Source organism: Centropristis striata, chromosome 14, assembly GCF_030273125.1.
Source record: "Centropristis striata isolate RG_2023a ecotype Rhode Island chromosome 14, C.striata_1.0, whole genome shotgun sequence".
In the NCBI taxonomy this organism is placed as follows: Eukaryota; Metazoa; Chordata; class Actinopteri; order Perciformes; family Serranidae; genus Centropristis; species Centropristis striata.
This window is the reverse complement of record NC_081530.1, coordinates 15,421,367-15,439,501: the sequence shown is the minus strand read 5'-3', so window position 1 is coordinate 15,439,501 and position 18,135 is coordinate 15,421,367. Positions and strand designations below refer to the sequence as shown.

The window sequence follows — 18,135 nt, the reverse complement described above, 5'->3', positions numbered from 1 at the left end:
TTTTTTTAACTTTCTATCTCTGTCCTGCCCTTCAGTTGTTCCTTCACATGTAGATCAAATACGCCTCTCTGCTGGAGCGTAAGGCCTTTTCTACATCGCCTTTAGAAATATATGAAAGAGCTCTCGGGAACTGAATTCACTTGATTAGGCCCTATCTCTCTCTCTCTCTCTCTCTCTCTCTCTCTCTCTCTCTCTCTCTCTCTCTCTCTCTCTCTCTCTCTCTCCTCTCTCTCTCCTCTCTCTCTCCTCTCTCTCTTTCCTCTCTCTCTCTCTCTCTCTCTCTCTCTCTCTCTCCTCTCTCCTCTCTCTCTTTCCTCTCTCTCTCCTCTTTCTCTCTCTCTCTCTCTCTCTCTCTCTCCCTCTCTCATTCTAACACACTTAATTGTACACATACTGTAGGCAAGAACATGCTTTTTCATGCACACACAGTTATAGGTCCCCATCTGGGTTGAATAGGTCAGAGAAATTCTTTGACATTGTTACATGGTTTAGTCAACATTATGAGAAGAATAAAGATAATGACATTCTTATTTATTTATTTTTTTTACCACTATTCGGCATGAAATTGCATGGAGGGAGGAGTAAATCATTCAGCTTTCCCCTCTTTTTTTTTTATAGTTCTATTTAAGGTTACATTTGGGACAAACCTACGTTTTTTCAAACATAATTTGTTCTCTTTTTAACTTTATGTACATGTTAATGTGATACTGTATGCATTGTTGGTAGGTCCCATGTGTAACTGCTCCGAGGCATAGCCTGTGGCTCTCTCCATTGACTTCCTTGCCAGGCTAATAACAGGCTGCCTGGCTGAGCTGACTGTCTTCTCATATTATTATGTTTGTCCCATCTCCCAGCCCTGCCCTGATACGTCAGCAGATATCGCTGTCATTGCTATGTGGCTTTGGGCCTCTGCTGCTCTCACACAGTGCTGCTGTGGTCATTTCACTGCACAAACACACACCACAATGAGGAAAAGGCACAATAAATAGCAGCAGGAATATAGGAAATGTGTTTAACTGTCAGGTATGGTGCAATGTACCTTTTTGTCCGAATTTAAAATAATATAAATCATATTAATAATGATAATCATGCCAATTAACACTGATATATTTAAAGATATCACATGTTTAAATTTATACAACAAAATAAATGTTGCCATAAGAAACTAAGAGGAGACGGTTTCCCATACGCCCTTTAACTTCCTATTTTAACCATTTGCTAAAGAACAGACTTTCTTAGTAGAAATTGTGAAAGCCAGACTGATGATATTACAGTTTAAATGATGATGTAATGATAATTTTAACAACTACACTTAGAATATAATTGTTATTATCTCCTCCAAGGAGATTATGTTTTCAGCTCGGTCTGTGTGTGTGTCTGTCTGTCAGCAGGATTAAGCAAAAACTACTGGCCTGATGAGGAACCCATTAAATTTTGGAGCAGATCTGAATCACAGGGCAGATACATAAATTATTTTTCACTTTCATTACCATTGCAAGATAGGGCATTTGTGCTGCAAAAATTAGTTCCAGACTGGGAAAATTCATGTGAATGTCCTCGCAACATAGGGCATGCCTTTGCAGGGTTATGTGCTATCTAAGTGCCCTTTTAGTTTATTCATGAAATCTTAAAGCTCATGTAAATGTCCAGTTTTCAAAACATGCAGTAACTGTTACATAATCACAACCTGGTTGACTCCATGTACTGTATATGTTGCCAGAACTTTAACAGCATGTGTTGTTGCAGGTTTGTGATTGGCCGAGAGCGTCCAGGGCAGCAGAGCGAGGTGGCCACGCTCATCCAGCAGACCCTGGAGCAAGAGAGGAGACAGAGAGAGCTGCTGGAGCAGCAGTACGCCCACTATGACGCTGATGATGACGAGGTAATGACCACACACGATCCTGGACACTGTACTGGGTGTCATAGAGGTGCAATAAAAGATTCTCCATCCTGAATTTTGAGATGATGTACCTCATAGTGTGCATGTTAATATGCAAATACGGTAAGATGCCCTCCCTTAATAAAAAAAGAACATAATATTATAATAATAAAGCTCATTATATCTACATTTATTTGAAGTTCATCCGCTGTCAGTTCACACTCTTCTTACACATGACACTACATTGGAAAAATGAGGCTTCTAGTTGTCACTGAATGTAAATCAGCTCCCTTCTCGAGACAGTTGACGGGAAGTTTTAGCTTATTAACTCCATAAAACTGACTGACAGTGGGCTTTGATGCCACGTACAAAACCCTCACAGACACACACAGACACACGCACACACACACACACACACACACACTAAGAGGATGCCATGTTAGGTTCAGTCCTAGAAAGCATCACTCAGCGTTTCCCTCTGCTTACTCACAGCACGGTTAATCCACCAGACACTGAGCTCATGACCCTGCGACCCATGTTATCTGCCCCGGAGACACACGTACACATAGACACACTCACACTGTATATACACATGTAATTACACACTAAAGCAGCATAAATCAATGCATGGTGCAGCCCTCACTAGCACACAGAGGAACAGCTGCACTCATGCGTAGAATTACATGCAGACACACACACACACACACACTCACTCAGGCATCTCCATCAGTGTTGTTTGAAGTCTTTAATTTCCTGGCGGATTGAGAGCCTTCATGCATAAGAAACTCTTCTCCAGGCCCCGGAAGCTGATCCCAGTGCTCCCATAATCACAGCCACATACACATGTAGTACTGTCAGCTCCTATTAAAGCTCCTACTGTACAGAGGTTGAGTATTCAGCCATTAGCGACGACTTCACTGCTTTCGTAAAGACTAATTTTATCACGCAAGAAACCTCCCTCCTTCCACTTTATCCCTGCTGTCTGTCATCATTTCAGATGTAGGGTTCATGGTCAAAATCAAAATAAACTTTTTCATTTGAAAGAACACCCTTTGTCACAAATCCCCAGAAGGATACATAAACATAAGACTGGTGATTGTATTAAAATTGTAAATCCATGCATAGATTACTAAACGCTGTAAAAACACACTTGAAATCTGCCACCATTGAGCACCAAGCCATCCATAACTCCCTACGTAACTGCCGACAGGGTAAACAGTTACAAAACCATTACAAGGATCTATGGGGCAATAAAAGGAACTCATCAATATTAATATCTCTATAAATATTAGAACGAGTTCTCACCAGGGGGAGGTGGGGTGGGGGGTTATTTCTCACTCTGAGTGCTGCCTGGGTTGATCTGACAGACAGCTCTTTATTGGTGCTGGGGCTCCTGTCCCCAGAGGAGGAGAATATCCTTCAGTTAGCAGTAGACATCACACACACACATGTCAGTCCATTTGTGGATATGATTATATTTAATTTAACTCACACACATCTGTCTGCACTTAAATGTGAACACACACATGGAGACACACACTACAGAATATGTCTTACAATTCCCATTTTACAATTCCCACTTCTATTGCTACTTTTCTTGATATGATCAGAAATTAAAGTAGACGTATCATGCTAATATCCCAATTAATACTTAAATGTTACTTACTTACTTTAATACTTAAATACTTTAATGTTCAAAAAACCAACTATGTATTTTTCTCATACTTTCTGTCTGAGTAAACCTGTATTCACCCTCTCTCTGAAATGCTCCTTTTTTGAGCCTGTCTCTTTAAATCCCTCGATCAAAAAAGGTCTGCTCTGATTGGTCAGCATTTCCAGATCTTCTGCATCTTTGCTCTCAGTGTCTCTGCACAGTCATTGCAGCTGGGGGATGATTGTAACGGAGTATAGCAGCAATTTCTACCTATTTCTAGTATATTTGTGACATCACAACCTTACAGAAGTCCCTCATTTAAATGCATAGTTACTGAAAACAGCCTGTGTGCATTTCTCCATGGACTGGAAGTTTTGTTACTTTCACAGTATTTATATAGACTTAATTTGTAATCAAATAAGAAGTAAGACATTTCACCTTTAAACAATTTGGGGTTTGGTCTGCTATTTGGACAATCATCTTGGGTTTTAGAAAACAGTGATTAGTCATTATTTTTCTGTATTATGATATTATATGCACAGTAAATTAAAGAAAAATAGTCCACACAATAGCTTTTCATGAAAGTGATCATTAGTTCCACCCTTTGACAAAGAGTGTTGCTGTTTTCAAAAATACAAATTATGTTGAAACAAATGTGAAGATACAGAGTAAAAGGCACATTCTTCCACTGAAGTCAACAAAAGTAACACATCAATCAAGAATGAATAAAAGCAGCTGATGTGCAACACCGTGCTGACAGATTTGTTCTCTCATGTCAAAACCAAATTGGAGACGTGAACACACACACAGCACGTTTACATCATATGAGATGGATGGTTGACATAAGCAAGATTCCCTTTTGTTAGGATGGTTGCTTGCAGATTTAGGGGTATGAGGGTAAAAATAAAGTGTATTTATAAAAAAAAGAAATACACAAGGTGGTTTGCAAATAGAAAACACCATTAAAAAAACATGTTTCTAATATATCATTAATCAAAAAAAGCCAAGCATGGCATGTCTTCCAAGTACAAGAAAATATATCTTAATATTAATAAATCAACTACACACTCGTAAAGTTTTGTATTGTGGTAGTTCTCCCTACGGTAGGTATCTCCCAGACCACATTTTTCCATGATGAAACACACACACACACACACACACACACACACACACACACACTCGACTCACTAGGTGAAAACAATATTATGCTGTTGCAGCTAGTAAACAATAATAAATATGACTAAAAATAACAAAATTAAAAATTAAAAAAATAAAACAATTGTGCATCTACAATGCAGTATCAGCACATACACACACACACACTGAGTCAATGCTGTGCACAGTGGCTCGCATGCACTCTGCCTCCAGTCAAGGGAGCAGTCACAGCCCTCTCCTCCACTGAGTGACAGTCATTATGCCATCATCCTTCTCCTGTTAGGCATTCATAGTGCAGATCATCACACGCTGAGCGCGCCCTAACAACAGCAAGATTTCTCCTTAAATCGTCCTCCTGGCTCTTTACGCGTGTGGTAGGAGGTGATGCATTTATCATATGCAAATTGGTGTTTGACTGCCCTGCCATGTGTTCGGTTAACTCCTTCTGTGAATGGGGCCTTAATGTAGGATGCTGGTACCATGGCAACAAGCAAGCTTATTATGGAAATGGTAACTCTATGTCGGTCATGCATGCAAACAAATCAGGCCTGAGCTCTGTTATCTGGGTGGAAGATAGATGGAGGGAAGTGCAGGGAATGAGATGAGGGGAAGATGGGCCAAGATGATGAGAGAGGAGAAGAGATTGTGTGTGTGTGTCAGGGTGGGTGTGGGTGAACTGCATGTTTGTGTAGGTCAAGACAGAAAGACAAGTAACGAGGGTATTATAGATTTAAGATAGACCAGACAAGATAGAGAGAGAGAGAGAGAGTCTGAGTAATAAGCCCGGACAACAGTGTCAGAAAGAAAAGGAAGTGCATTAATGCATTAATTCTCTTCATTTCTGCTTATCTTTTATGAATATTTACAGGTAGGTGATAACATGTACACTAAACTTGATTGAGAGAAGAGAGAAAGCTGGAGAGGGTAGGAGACAGGGATCCACATAATAGCTCCCCCGGAAATATGAGGCTCTTTTGGTTATAAGCCAAAGAATGAATCAACCGATCCATTTGGATCCAATGCCAACTTTCATTATATGTTATTTTGAGAACAGAAACGGCCTAGAATACATGCAGCACAATGGCCTACATTAAAATCAGTCTAAAAACGTTGAGAAATTGTGACTTTCATTAGTAGAACTTCCCTATAAACCCTAGAGGTTACTAACATCTAGAATTGGCTCCATTAGAGACACAACAACAGGCTCAAACCTCTCTAGTTTTGAACAGTAACCTCCTTACACATGAGTATGATGAAGATTATAAAAAGTGACATTGAAATTTGGCCAGTAAAACCTATGTATCCTCATGGCTGACCAGGCTGTCAAACCAATTTATTTTTGACAAAGTTATTCCCAACTATGCGTGTTACCTCAATTTTATATAACTGGCAGCATTTAAAATAACATTACTTATACAAATTAGAAAATTAATAAAAAAGGATGGCATTAGGAAAATGGGTCGTCGTTTAACTGTTGCTTGCAGATTTTAGCAGCTGTATCTTGCTGGCAAGCAAGCAGCTAATTAATTAGATAAACTTTAGGTAACTTTATGAGTTGGTTAACTTCTTCAAGAATCTTCTTCAGGAATTTGCACTATATGCACTTGGTGGCTCTGTGTATGATATTGTGGTAAAAGACTGAGGCTGTTTCCATCACACAGTTAAAGAGATAAGCATCTCACAATTTCTTAAAAACCTAGAAAGTTTTTTTAAGTAAACTCATCGTTGTTCTGAAGTTATTTCCAGGATCCTCAAAGACTGTGTAACCCCTCTGGATTAATAAATATTCCATCCGCTGCACCATTAAAACAAACAAAAACTTCTTCTCTTAATTGCTCCACCTTTTCCTAATCCAAACAAAGATGGTGGCCAGAAATTACCGGCGAAAAGAAGAAAATTTTGGCCTTGTTCTTTTTTTTACATTTCTGACTTTGTATGACCTAAGCCAAGACAAAACACTTTATTATCAGTTGTATTGATATACAGTCATGTTTCTTTTCAATATTTTATATTTTCATGCAAAATTACACATTAAGATTTTCATATTTTACAAAAAGCGAAAGGATATTTCCAGCTACCTGGATTGGTAAATACAAGAGAAAGCAGCTGTCACTCATATTTTTACACTGTGCTGTTTGTATGAAGTAAATCTGCAGAAAATTGGACTACATGACTGACTTTGCTCATCCTCTTACAGCAGACAGGAGAGTACGCCACAGATGAGGAGGAGGGGGGGACAACGGTAGCGGGCGAGGACAAGAGTATTGAAGTGTTTGACTTGCCGGAGTCAGAGGACATCTTGTCTCCCTCAGAGTTAGACGCCACTAAACTCTACCAGAAGTTCAGAGAGGTAAAGTCTGATTCTTTCTCCCCTATAGATCAGTTCCTGCTCCTGAATATCCCAATGTGAAGATTACACAACTGATGAGAGCCCACCACATTTTTCTCTGTCAGTGCTTTGAAGAATACATTTAAAAGAATAAATACACCCACACACTCACTAGAATAACTTGGCTACAGAAAAAAAGGTAATTCAATAAAACAACAAAAGATAGCGACACAATGGAGTCTAGCACCCTTGCTTTACTTGGCAGAGTTCAATTCTTTTGTTAAGATCTAAGATCCGCTTACCTCCCTAATTCCTAATCTGGATGATTAGAAGCGTGAATACAAAAGCAATATACGACCTACGCTCATTACATCTCTAATTGCCCATGTGTGGTTAAAACCCACTGATGAGGAGAAAGTGCTAACACTTTTAACCTGCATTTGAATCGATTTGTATCCTGATCTTGGCAGCGCTTCACAAGAACCAGCCCCTGAGAATAGAAACCCATTTTGTTGAACTTTTGCTACCATCGCTTTCAATGAACTCAGCTTAAAAAAGTACAGCCATAAAATGGAACATGAAATCACTGGTTGTTAACTCATTTCTGCTTTTTATGCTGCTGCCGAGAAGCTGCTAATATTGATCGAGCGCTCCGGCGCTGTTTTGGCACCATAACACTTTAGCCTTTCTGTAGACTGCCACAATAGCTGTATGACACATTTAACAAATGGCTTCAGCTGCACTGCAGGCGCCGCAGGGGATATCGAGTGAGACTATAATGCAATTCCTGGTCACAGGATGTATACATTCGCTCCATTTTCTCATTCTGTATCATGACCTCCGTCTCCCAGAGTGCAGCTTTTACCTTTTCTGTTTAAAGGGCTTTCCCATTTCCCACTTGTTTCCATCTCTTTCCTTGCTGTCTTTCACTGGTTTAAGGAAAACACAAAGCAGAAAAAGCTGCTGGGAAATGAGCATTTTAAAAATGATGTGATAGTAAAAATGCTCTTGTACTTTGACACACAACCAATCTTTCTTAAACCCTTTCATCTTCTTAATGTCCTCTTTTAAGATAGTATTCCCCACCAGGCTGCTGTTCAAGTCCATTTACTTTTTCATGATGTTTTGAACTATATTTTGGAGCCAAGAGTAACTGTTAATGCCTCAGTCAACAGAGACGCAGTATTGACTAATTTACTCATTCTTCTGGGCGCACACGCACACCACTAAATGCTCTCACTAAAACCCCACTCTTAATTAGACTCTATATTTTACATCAGAACCAGTAAATTAATGCTAAACAAACCTTGGTCTAATCATCAGCACATTTAAAATATAAGCAATATGCTATTAACATAATCAGCATCATGACATGCACTGAATTTAGTACGATATATATTTGATCCTTTATTCTAATCAGGAAGCCAAGATATGCTCAGAGGAAATGTGCCAATGCATCTAGAATATTTTAATTTGATTTAATGGTGTAGACATAAAAAAAAACATGTTACACAATTTTAAGGATCGTAAAGCTTCAATTAAGTGTTGGAACAAGCAGATACAGAATATGTTGGTAAAATGATGTTCAAACTGTAAATTTAGTTTGAGGAATACTTCACCTTCAAAATGACCAACTGTATGTCTGTTACTCAACCCTTGAGTTACCTTGAGTTTGTTAAGAAAAATTCTTGATGAATTAAAGTAAATGGGGGACATATTTTAGTGTTCAAGGTGCTTTTTTGAGAATTGGTGGTTGTGGGCACTGAATGTTCAGGGGGAGATAGCAGGTCAACAATAAAAGACACATTGAACCTGCTCAGCACTGTGTGTCAACTTGTTCTGGTCTAAAATATCTACCTGTTTATGGACTCGAGTATGCACATATATTCAAATACAGTAGGTGGAAATTGCAAATTTTTACTACATGAGAAAAACTATGTGGACAGCTTATTTTTATTGCAATAACATGACATCAGGGGTCACATGACTGCTTTGAAAATCGCCAAAATAGCCAAACTTTGCAGCGGCATTTTGACAACTTCCCAAAACAATATCATGACATGCTTGGGGTCTATATATTCCTTAGATCTTTTAGTTTCACATAGTATCGGTATCTCCAATATTTAAAAATTGAGCCCGCTACGCCCTCCTGAAGAAAAAAAAAATTAGAAATACCGTCTGAACCCTAAGTAGCAATAAAACTTTTACAGACTATAACACAGCTCATGCAATATAATCCAAGTCTCATTTATGCAGCTGTATACTGCATAAACACACATAACAGTCTCATGCACAGAGCACAGACAAGCAGCAACTGTGACACTTTTTTATGTGAAAGTGTTTTAAATAGTAAGGTTTTAGTGAAAACATATGTGTTTGACTTGAATTATACTGTATGAGTTGTGTGACAGTTTGTAAACTGATGTTTGTTGTTATGTAATGTGGCCCATATTTATATCTATTCTTTAAGGATTTTCTCTGTTTTTGGATTTTTCATTCACCGTGGAGGCATGCCAGAAAAAGTTTTGTTTAAGAATTCAGGGTAACACAGGTCAAGAAATAGATACACAAACGATCTTATTGGGTCGAAGTAAGCCTTTTAATGGTGTTTTTCATGTGTGCCCATATGTACATTGATTGAAACAGTCTTGCTGGCTGTGTCCGTTCCTCCTGCTCATACTGAACTTTAAAAGACACCCTCCTAACATGCTCCCAATCTAAGTGATGGAAAAAAAAAGATTCATAGCCATCCTTCTGAAAAATACTTCCCAAAGTGTATCTCAACTTAATATGAGGCTTCAGCAGTTTTGAGTAAATTAAATTAAGTGGATACCCTCTAAAAGTTAGTCTTTCTAGGACAGATTCTCTTGTTTTGTTTCCCCAGACAATGTTTCTTTGCAGAGCTGCTGTGGGGGGATACAGCAACACAAAGCAGGAAATTGGTACTAAAAGAATGAAACTTTAGAAGATACCAACTTGATTTGTCTTACTCAGACTCTGGAAGCCTCATATTAACTTGTAAACTTATAAACTTTGGAATGTATTTTTGCCTGTGAGGACTGTGGATTTTGTCTCCCAGCTCTTTCATTGGAGATGGATTTCTTTTCTGCACAGGCAGTGCAGAAGAAAAACTGTTGTGCATAATGCAAATATGCACATGCTGTGAAATGAGCCTTTTAAAGAAAAATCTGATTTCAAAAGGTTGAAAGAAAGTACGGTCATTATTAATATTGTTACACTTTGCCATATCTCCTAATGCCACTCCTCACTTCTCTATTTCTGCCTCACTTACTGTAGCTCTCATTTGCTCCCATTTCCACATCTCTCCTTCCATATCCATATCCATCTCCATCTCTCCATCTCCTCTCCTCTTTTATTTCTGCCCTGTCATTATCTCTCTTCCCCTCTGTGTCTGCCTCTAAATGACGGCTCATCTCGACTTCCACCCATAACTCCTTTGCTGCTCCCTCTCCAGCTCCATCCATCTAATGTGTTACACTTCCGGAGATAAATTCAAGCCTTTGTGTCTTAAGTATTTTATAGTTCGTAACAGCATTAGATATTACATAGGGATTTTTTTAGACGTAATGCTATGTAAATGACGTTTTAAAAGCTTTTCATACTGGATTTTTTCTACTATCTCTCTCCGTCTCTTGAGAGTGTGTGTCAGTGGCGGAGCGGGGATGCTGTCAGGGGAGGACAGGGTCGGCTGCCTCCGTCCATCACACTGTATCGACAGCGGAGAGAGCCTGCGCAGCCATGCATTTGATTATTTGACCGCCCTCTCTTTTCTCTCCTATCCTCTCTTTTCTCCGCCTCTGCTCCCAACAGCTCCAGATCAAACACACAGTGACCGAGGCCGAGATTCAGAAGCTCAAAAACAAGGTAAGAGATTAAAACTGTCAGTGCGCGGGCTGCTTGTGGGTGCAAACGACAGAAGTTTGTCAGGAGTTCAAACAATTTGTAAATGGATGTAGGACTAGTGTCAGAACAACACTGGGGCAAGGGGGCAGGTTGAGTTGGAAAGCTTTAGGAATCTTTTTTTTTTCTTTAGAAATTGTAGGCAGATTGATTTACTGAAGCAGCAGCTATTAAGGAAGTGATCAAGCTCTCCTTTGCAAATGAGCTTCTGTTTATTTCTTTTTCTGCCGTATTAAACCTGTGTATGTCATACTCATCTGAAGGGTATAATTGATATGCTCCGTCAAATGTTAATGGCCTGAATTGATTGATTCGCAAATTAATGTGCTGAGAGGTGATTTTATTAAATGCATCAGAGAAGTGGAGCCTGAAAAGCTTTTTTTAGGAGAGTAAATCCACTTTTACAGTGAAATAAATTGATTGAATCTGAACACAGACTTTGTGAAGCATTTCTCTTTGACCAGCGTTGTGTGATATCATTCCAAATTTTGAAATGCCAAGTTTGTTTTGGTCCCAGTGCATGTAGTATAAATACAACTACTAATGCTTTGGTTTGAGGGACAAACTTATGACAGCATATTTGGGCCATTGGAGGCTAAAAACTTTTTCACAATAAATTTTCTTATTGTTAATCATGATGACAAAGAATAATTTGATTAGGTGGTTCACTGCAGGCACAATACACGGCAAGCAGTGGTGTGTGTGCTGTGATGAGGTTGATCCAACATCTTAAGTAAAACAATGTGGTTCCTTGACAAAAAAACACTATTTTTCTTAGTCGCAAATTTGACTATATTTCTTATTATATATCTATATCTATAATAGATATCTATATGTTTTCTTAAAACATTGCCGTGCAAACTGTATAAGATGGTAAAATATGCTTGTTTTTCAAAAGACAATATCCTTTTTTAAAAATAAAAAAACAGAATAAAACACAAGGTCTATCTCGGCCCTATCGAATGTTCTGATGCTGCAACTAAAGTTGTTTTTGTCCCGTCGCAGCTGGCGTCAGTGGAGAGGGAGAAGCAGCGTTGGGAGAAGGAGAAGAGCCAGCTGAAGGCCAGCATCGAGGAGAACAAGGAGAGGATGCTGAAGCTGGAGAGCTACTGGATCGAAGCGCAGACCCTCTGCCACACGGTCAACGAACACCTGAAGGAGGCGCAGGCGCAGTACCAAGCTCTGGAGAAGAAGTACAACAAGGCCAAGAAACTCATCAAAGACTTCCAGCAGAAGTGAGTGAACCTGAATTAACAGGTTTTACTAATCTGTGATTGAGGGATGAGGGAGGAACATGGTCTGAATGTAGAAGACTGGAGGAAGACATTTTATCTGTTAGATGAGGGATTTAACCACAATTTGACCTCAATTAGGGCGCATTTATGTTGTTGGTTCAGTTTGAAAATACATGATTATCTACAGTATTTTGCATGTGAGAGAACAACAGAGATGGGATTAGAACGCATTGATCCTGTATTCTCTAAATGAGGTTGTTTGTATCTGAAATTACTCATTTAAAAACAAAAGATTGATGAAAGGTATTAATGACTTCTAGGGCTAAAGCTATTTACCTAAAGGGCCCCTCACAAACTTTTTCCAGAACTTTCAGTCACATCTCAAGGTCTTTTTTTTAAGCAGATCAAGTCAAATCAAGTTTCAAATCTAGTTTATTGTTATTATACCAAGTGCAAAGCAGGGGTCTCATATCTCATAGACTTGTGATAACAGGTGGTCGTATATGTAGGGGGGAGATCGTAATGCCTGCTTCTGTTTAAAGATGATCTTTTGCATCTGATGTGAACAGCCTCCTTCATCTCTTCTTAAACCTGTTTGGACTTTTACTGTCCATTAGTCCCATTCTTAAGAAAGCGATGTCTCAGGAAGGAAGACCTGGAGAGAATTTCTTTACATTCGGGACAAACGTCCACTTGGACTCAAGGATGAACTGGTTAGATTTTAAAGGTGAAAGGTCAAGGTCACAGGACCCCACAAAACATGTTTTTTTGCCGTAACTCAGGAATAAAACGTTAATTATGACAACTTTTCACAAAAATGTCTAATAGGATAAAAAATGATGACGACATCTTGTATCACCTTTATTATTCTATATTGTTTCCCTGGTGATGTCAAAAGAAACGGTGACGAAACAGCATTACGGCAATATAATTATGTCCAAATTATGTCATTTGGACGACATTTTACATTCTGAAGTGAACCGTAGAGGCACTGTTTTGTGAAAATGGAGTATGGAGAATAGCTAAAAGGAAATTTATTGATTGACAAAACATTATAAAATGCTGTTTCATGATAGAAATGGCTTTTAAGATATGAATCTACCTATATCAGGATGGAAGATTTTGGCCATAATTCCAGAGGAATCATTTGTCAATATAGTGATAACTTCCATCTGCCAAAAAACTTAATAGCTTTTACTTAATTTCTTCAAAGTCTTTACTACATATACTATATGAGTTTGGATTGACATGGATGCAAACTGTCTGTTGTTTTGGTTTTCATATTTTAATGTAGCACAATTCAATTTATAGAAATATACCATAAATGCAGTTAGAAACTTCTACTTACTTACTTTGAACCAATTCTTCCTCCTTGACATGCTCAGAGAGGCTCTTGAAGCACCATTTACTTGTCTATTAGCCTATAACTGTACACTTGAAGCATTTCTTAAAGAAGGTCATTGCATCCACCGTGCCATTAAATGTACGCTTTAATAAATAATTTTAGACGACTTCCTTCATTATTCTTTTCTTGCTTCAATGAACAGAAAAGATCATTTCTACTGCGTTTCCATCTGTGGGGCAGAGCGCCTCTTTTTATAGCCAAAGTCTTATCCCATTTCAACAGTAAAAGCTGAGTCTCCATTCTCATGCAGCGCAGCTCTCCGGCTTTTCAGTGCGTTGATCTCTTTGGTCAGTCCCATCACAACCTCTCCTGCTCTGCTCCAGTCTGACTGCCTCTAATTGGCTGTGGCCCTGCAGGCCAAATGGAAGCTAACTGATGAAACAAACCCTCCATGCTGATCTGTGGCAGAGGACTGAGCTGCTGAGGGGAGACAGTGTGCTCACAGACCAAGGGGAAAGTAGGGATGGAAATGTATGTGTGTATTTCAGTTGTAGACATGTGTTGAGTGTGTATTCACTCTAAGCAGCAGGGTCAGACTGAAGTCACACTGACATCCTAAAACAGCCTCAGCTCCCTTATCGCCACAGCTGAGCGGCGGAACAGCCACTGTCACACATGGCGGAACACCCACACACACACTTAAATGTATCTTTTTGTCCTCTGTTGGCACACACCCACTCACCACATTACGATCTTCCCTCCCTCTTGTCTCTCCAGAGAGGTGGAGTTTATCCAGAAGGAGGATGCAGAGAGGAAGCGGCTGGAGGAGGCTGAGAAAGCTCACCTGGCTGAGATCCAGGGACTGCAAGTCAGGGTAAACAAAATTTTCTTGAGTTTGTCTATTGCTTACCTCCATCTTTCGCTGTATTCATCGCTGTGTTTTAGCTCTTTATCTGCATATTGGCCTCCAAACACAGACACAAAGCTATTTGGGGTGTTTCTCTGTGCTTAATAATCAAGATTGTTTGGTTTTGCATATTATATACATTGATGATACATATGCATGCGAGGACTCTAAATCCAGTAATGATCAAAAAGATCACTAACAGCACTCCATCTTGACTACTTTCTCTCTATGAGGCTTAAAAATGTGTTTTTTTAGTAGTTTTTTCTCCTCCTTGGACAGTGACAGTGGATGGACTTGGCGTCCAGGGGCCTGTGGTTGGTTCCATAGTCAAACTCTGTATTGATTTTCTGCTTTCCTAGTCTTAAAACATGACAGTTGTGTTGTTTTCTGCTCAAGTCTCAGGCCATGCCCCACAGTTGAATGGGCAGTCAACCCAACTGTCCCCTGTTATTATTCTGCACAGTGAGCACTCATTCTCCTACTGCACTGCATTGTTAAGGGTGAATGGTGAAGTGTGGCACAAGCAGGAGTGGTGGAAAAACAGTATAATCCGGAATTTAAGCCAACAGCACGACAGGAGAGCTATGCTTTATCTAAAGTGACACGCTGCCTTTCACCGGTGCTTTTATTGTGCACTTGGCCGTCACCTGTATGACACTTTTCACATGGAATCAAAAGATGGATTATGTGCTCCTCATCATGTAGGTCATTTGTTTCAGTGTTTAAAAGCAGCTGTTTTGACAGGTAACTGCCTACGGCTGATTAACATTGATCGGTTCCTCTTCCTCTACAGATTGCAACATTAGAGTCCGAGCTAATGCAGCTGATGAAGCAGAACGGCATCCAGGTCAACAACAACAACAGCAACAGCGCTGAGAGGCTCAGCGCTCAGCAGCACAGCCCTAAAAGGGCTGCAGCACAAGCCAGAGGTGTGTTTGTGAGGGGACGCTCTCTGCCAGGGTCATTATTATGATATCGATTTGTAGAATGAGTTCTACATGTTGGGTAATTTTCACATTATTGCTGAGTTATGTGAGAAGATCGATACCACTTTCATGTCTGTCAATAAACATATGAAACATGTTAATTATTGAGCTGCAAAGGTGCTGGAATGAGGATAACATATCGACGGAGTCAGGCTAGCGGTTTCCCCCTGTTCCCAGGCTTTGTGTTGAGCTAAGCTAACAATGTCCTGGCTCTAGCCTCACACTGAATAGACAAACATGAGAATAGTATTGATTTTTCCATCACACTCAGCAAGAAAGCAAATAACTATGTTTCCCTAAAATGTAGAACTGTTCATTTACAATTGTAGTGACAGCTCAAATAGGAGAGTAAGCGAGAACATCGGCACCTCTTCATGTTTATGTCTGAATAATAGTCTTACAGGTTTACAACAATTGTTGGATGTTTTTTGCAAACACAGCATTTAAAGTAGGTCCATCCTCCCTGGCTCAACAAGCTAGAGAGAGAGGGAGGGCAGCTGTGGTCGAACAAGCTAGAGAGTGAATGAAGAGAAGGAATTGAATAAAATGTGAGCTTCTGATTGTTTCATGCACAAATAAACACAACCACACCTCCACACAACTCTGCAGGTATTGCCGGATTGTGTGTGATTGCAGCCGAAGAGCACAGTTCACCCTGTCTACTGGGCCTCTCTGCCCTGTGTGGCTCACCCCCACCCTCGGTCAAACTGACAGCGATAGCTGCACATAGCAGCAGGAGCAGGGGAAACACTGAAGCACATAAAAACACACATGTAACAAGCTGTTCTCATCCCAGGTTGTCAAATAACACCACTGTGTATCATACAAACTCTTTGGCCAAGTTTCTGGCCTTGAGCCTAGCAGAGCAGTGGTATTTGATGGAAACCTGGAAACAGGCTGCACCCTGTTATTGACTCGAGGTCACACATTCACATGGGGCCCAAATTGGCCAGACCGCAGTAAAAAAGATGCCTATAAAACATTTTAAGACATTCCTGCACATTAAACAATATTATAAATAAACTTTTAAGTTTTCCCTTGCATTTTTTCTACGTATTAACTAAGTACCTAGATTTTATGTCCCTATATGACCCATGATGCAACTCAACATCATTGCCTTTGCCTTTTTTTAGCTCTTGCAGTTATTGATTCCTCTTTCCTTCTGAAGGACGTTGTAGAGATTGAATTCTTGTGTGACACAATGCACACACACACACACACACACACACACACACACACACACACACACACACACACACACACACACACACACACTTACACAGAGTGAAGCCTGGATTTCTTGTGCTCACATCCTCCCCTCCTCTGCTGCCTTAACCTTCACACGCACTTTCACCCCTGACTCTTGTTTCGTTTTGGACCTCCGCAAACAAAAACAATCTTGTAATCCCTTTTGAGCACATCTGTCTGATTTTGTTCTCCTCAAGTCTTTTTAAGCTCCGCTGGCTTTATTTCAGTGGCTGCATCTGTCAGAACACAGCGTGTACACACAAGTGCCACATCTGATACTGTACAGTGCAGATGGGATAACAGAGTGATTGGATCTGCGCTGATCTAAATGACGCACCCCATTATGTGATATTAAAAAGGGGGATTGAGGGAGACGGTGGGAGCAGGATACAAAGGAGAGAGAGAGCATGTGGGAGGAGAAGACAGAATCTGCTGAAATTATCTTTTAAACTGAAATTATTTTAGTTTTTGTCTCGTCTGACAGCGTCTCCCTGAGCAGGAAAATGATAATTGCCTGCCTAATTAATGGTGTTACTTTTGGGGGAAGACGTGATATTTTAAATGTGTTGATGTTTTATTTAATAGACTTATTTAATGGGGGTGTTAGCACTGGTGCCAGGCCAAATGAAGTGCATCCTTATCAGACCAAAACAAAGAAAAACATGCACATAAGTGATGGACAAATGCTTTTGGTGAACAAATGGATTACTGAGTACTTTCTTTTGACCTTGTCAAGCTAAACTGCAGTTGTTTTTCCTCTCTTTTCTATTTGTGTATATGTGTGTGTGGCGCCAGACCTGAGGGAGGGCTCACCAAGCAAAAAGAAGATCTACAGAGGACTCACCCGAGACAGCATTAGCTCCACAGAGGGAGAGGTTTGTATTCTCACACCTGCGCATTTTAATGACACAACATCTGTTTAACATCAGCCAGATGTGTGTTATAATCACACTATTCTCATTAGGCTTTTCTTACATTTAACGTGTCTTTAATTTCACCACAGGGTTTTTAATTAATGTGTGTGTGCTCATCAGCGTCTTTGTGTTTGTGTGTCTTTAACCCCTGTCCATTCCGCTTTATTCCTTTAATGGATTAATTGCTACGTGTTGCTCTGCGGCACTAATTGAGTCTGTGGCGCTGTCACAACTTATTGTCTCTCCCAGTGTGATAATAACAGCTACAGTCTTTTTTTTCTGGATGAAAGGCTCTCGTCTGGCTAATGCTGTCACTTAACTCGGCTAGAGCAGGAATGAGTTTAGATTGGATGAACAACTTTGAGAACTGGACCAGAATTGGCACGAACACAGAAAGCAGGCGGTGTGAGGCTTCCAGGGGAAAAGAGGGCGAGGAATTAGAAATGGTGAAAGTATGTCAAGTGACTTCTTTCAGATTACTCTGCAGCTCTGGCTGTTCAGATCACTTTTTCCTTTGATTGCACTTCCTTTTCTCTTTGGCCACTTCTGAGCCTTTGCTTTC

General features: G+C 39.9%; 1 protein-coding gene across 1 annotated transcript in view; it reads left to right on the top strand.

The window, feature by feature from the left end:
- Window positions 1-18,135, top strand: part of ppp1r9a (protein phosphatase 1, regulatory subunit 9A) — a 57,295-nt gene that overhangs the window by 29,666 nt on the left and 9,494 nt on the right. Inside the window, exons 6-12 of the mRNA XM_059350831.1 lie at window positions 1,747-1,882; window positions 6,886-7,038; window positions 10,849-10,902; window positions 11,944-12,173; window positions 14,296-14,392; window positions 15,219-15,354; window positions 17,455-17,534. Of these exons, the coding sequence (XP_059206814.1) occupies window positions 1,747-1,882; window positions 6,886-7,038; window positions 10,849-10,902; window positions 11,944-12,173; window positions 14,296-14,392; window positions 15,219-15,354; window positions 17,455-17,534 (886 nt within the window). The remainder of the gene's footprint in view (window positions 1-1,746; window positions 1,883-6,885; window positions 7,039-10,848; window positions 10,903-11,943; window positions 12,174-14,295; window positions 14,393-15,218; window positions 15,355-17,454; window positions 17,535-18,135) is intronic.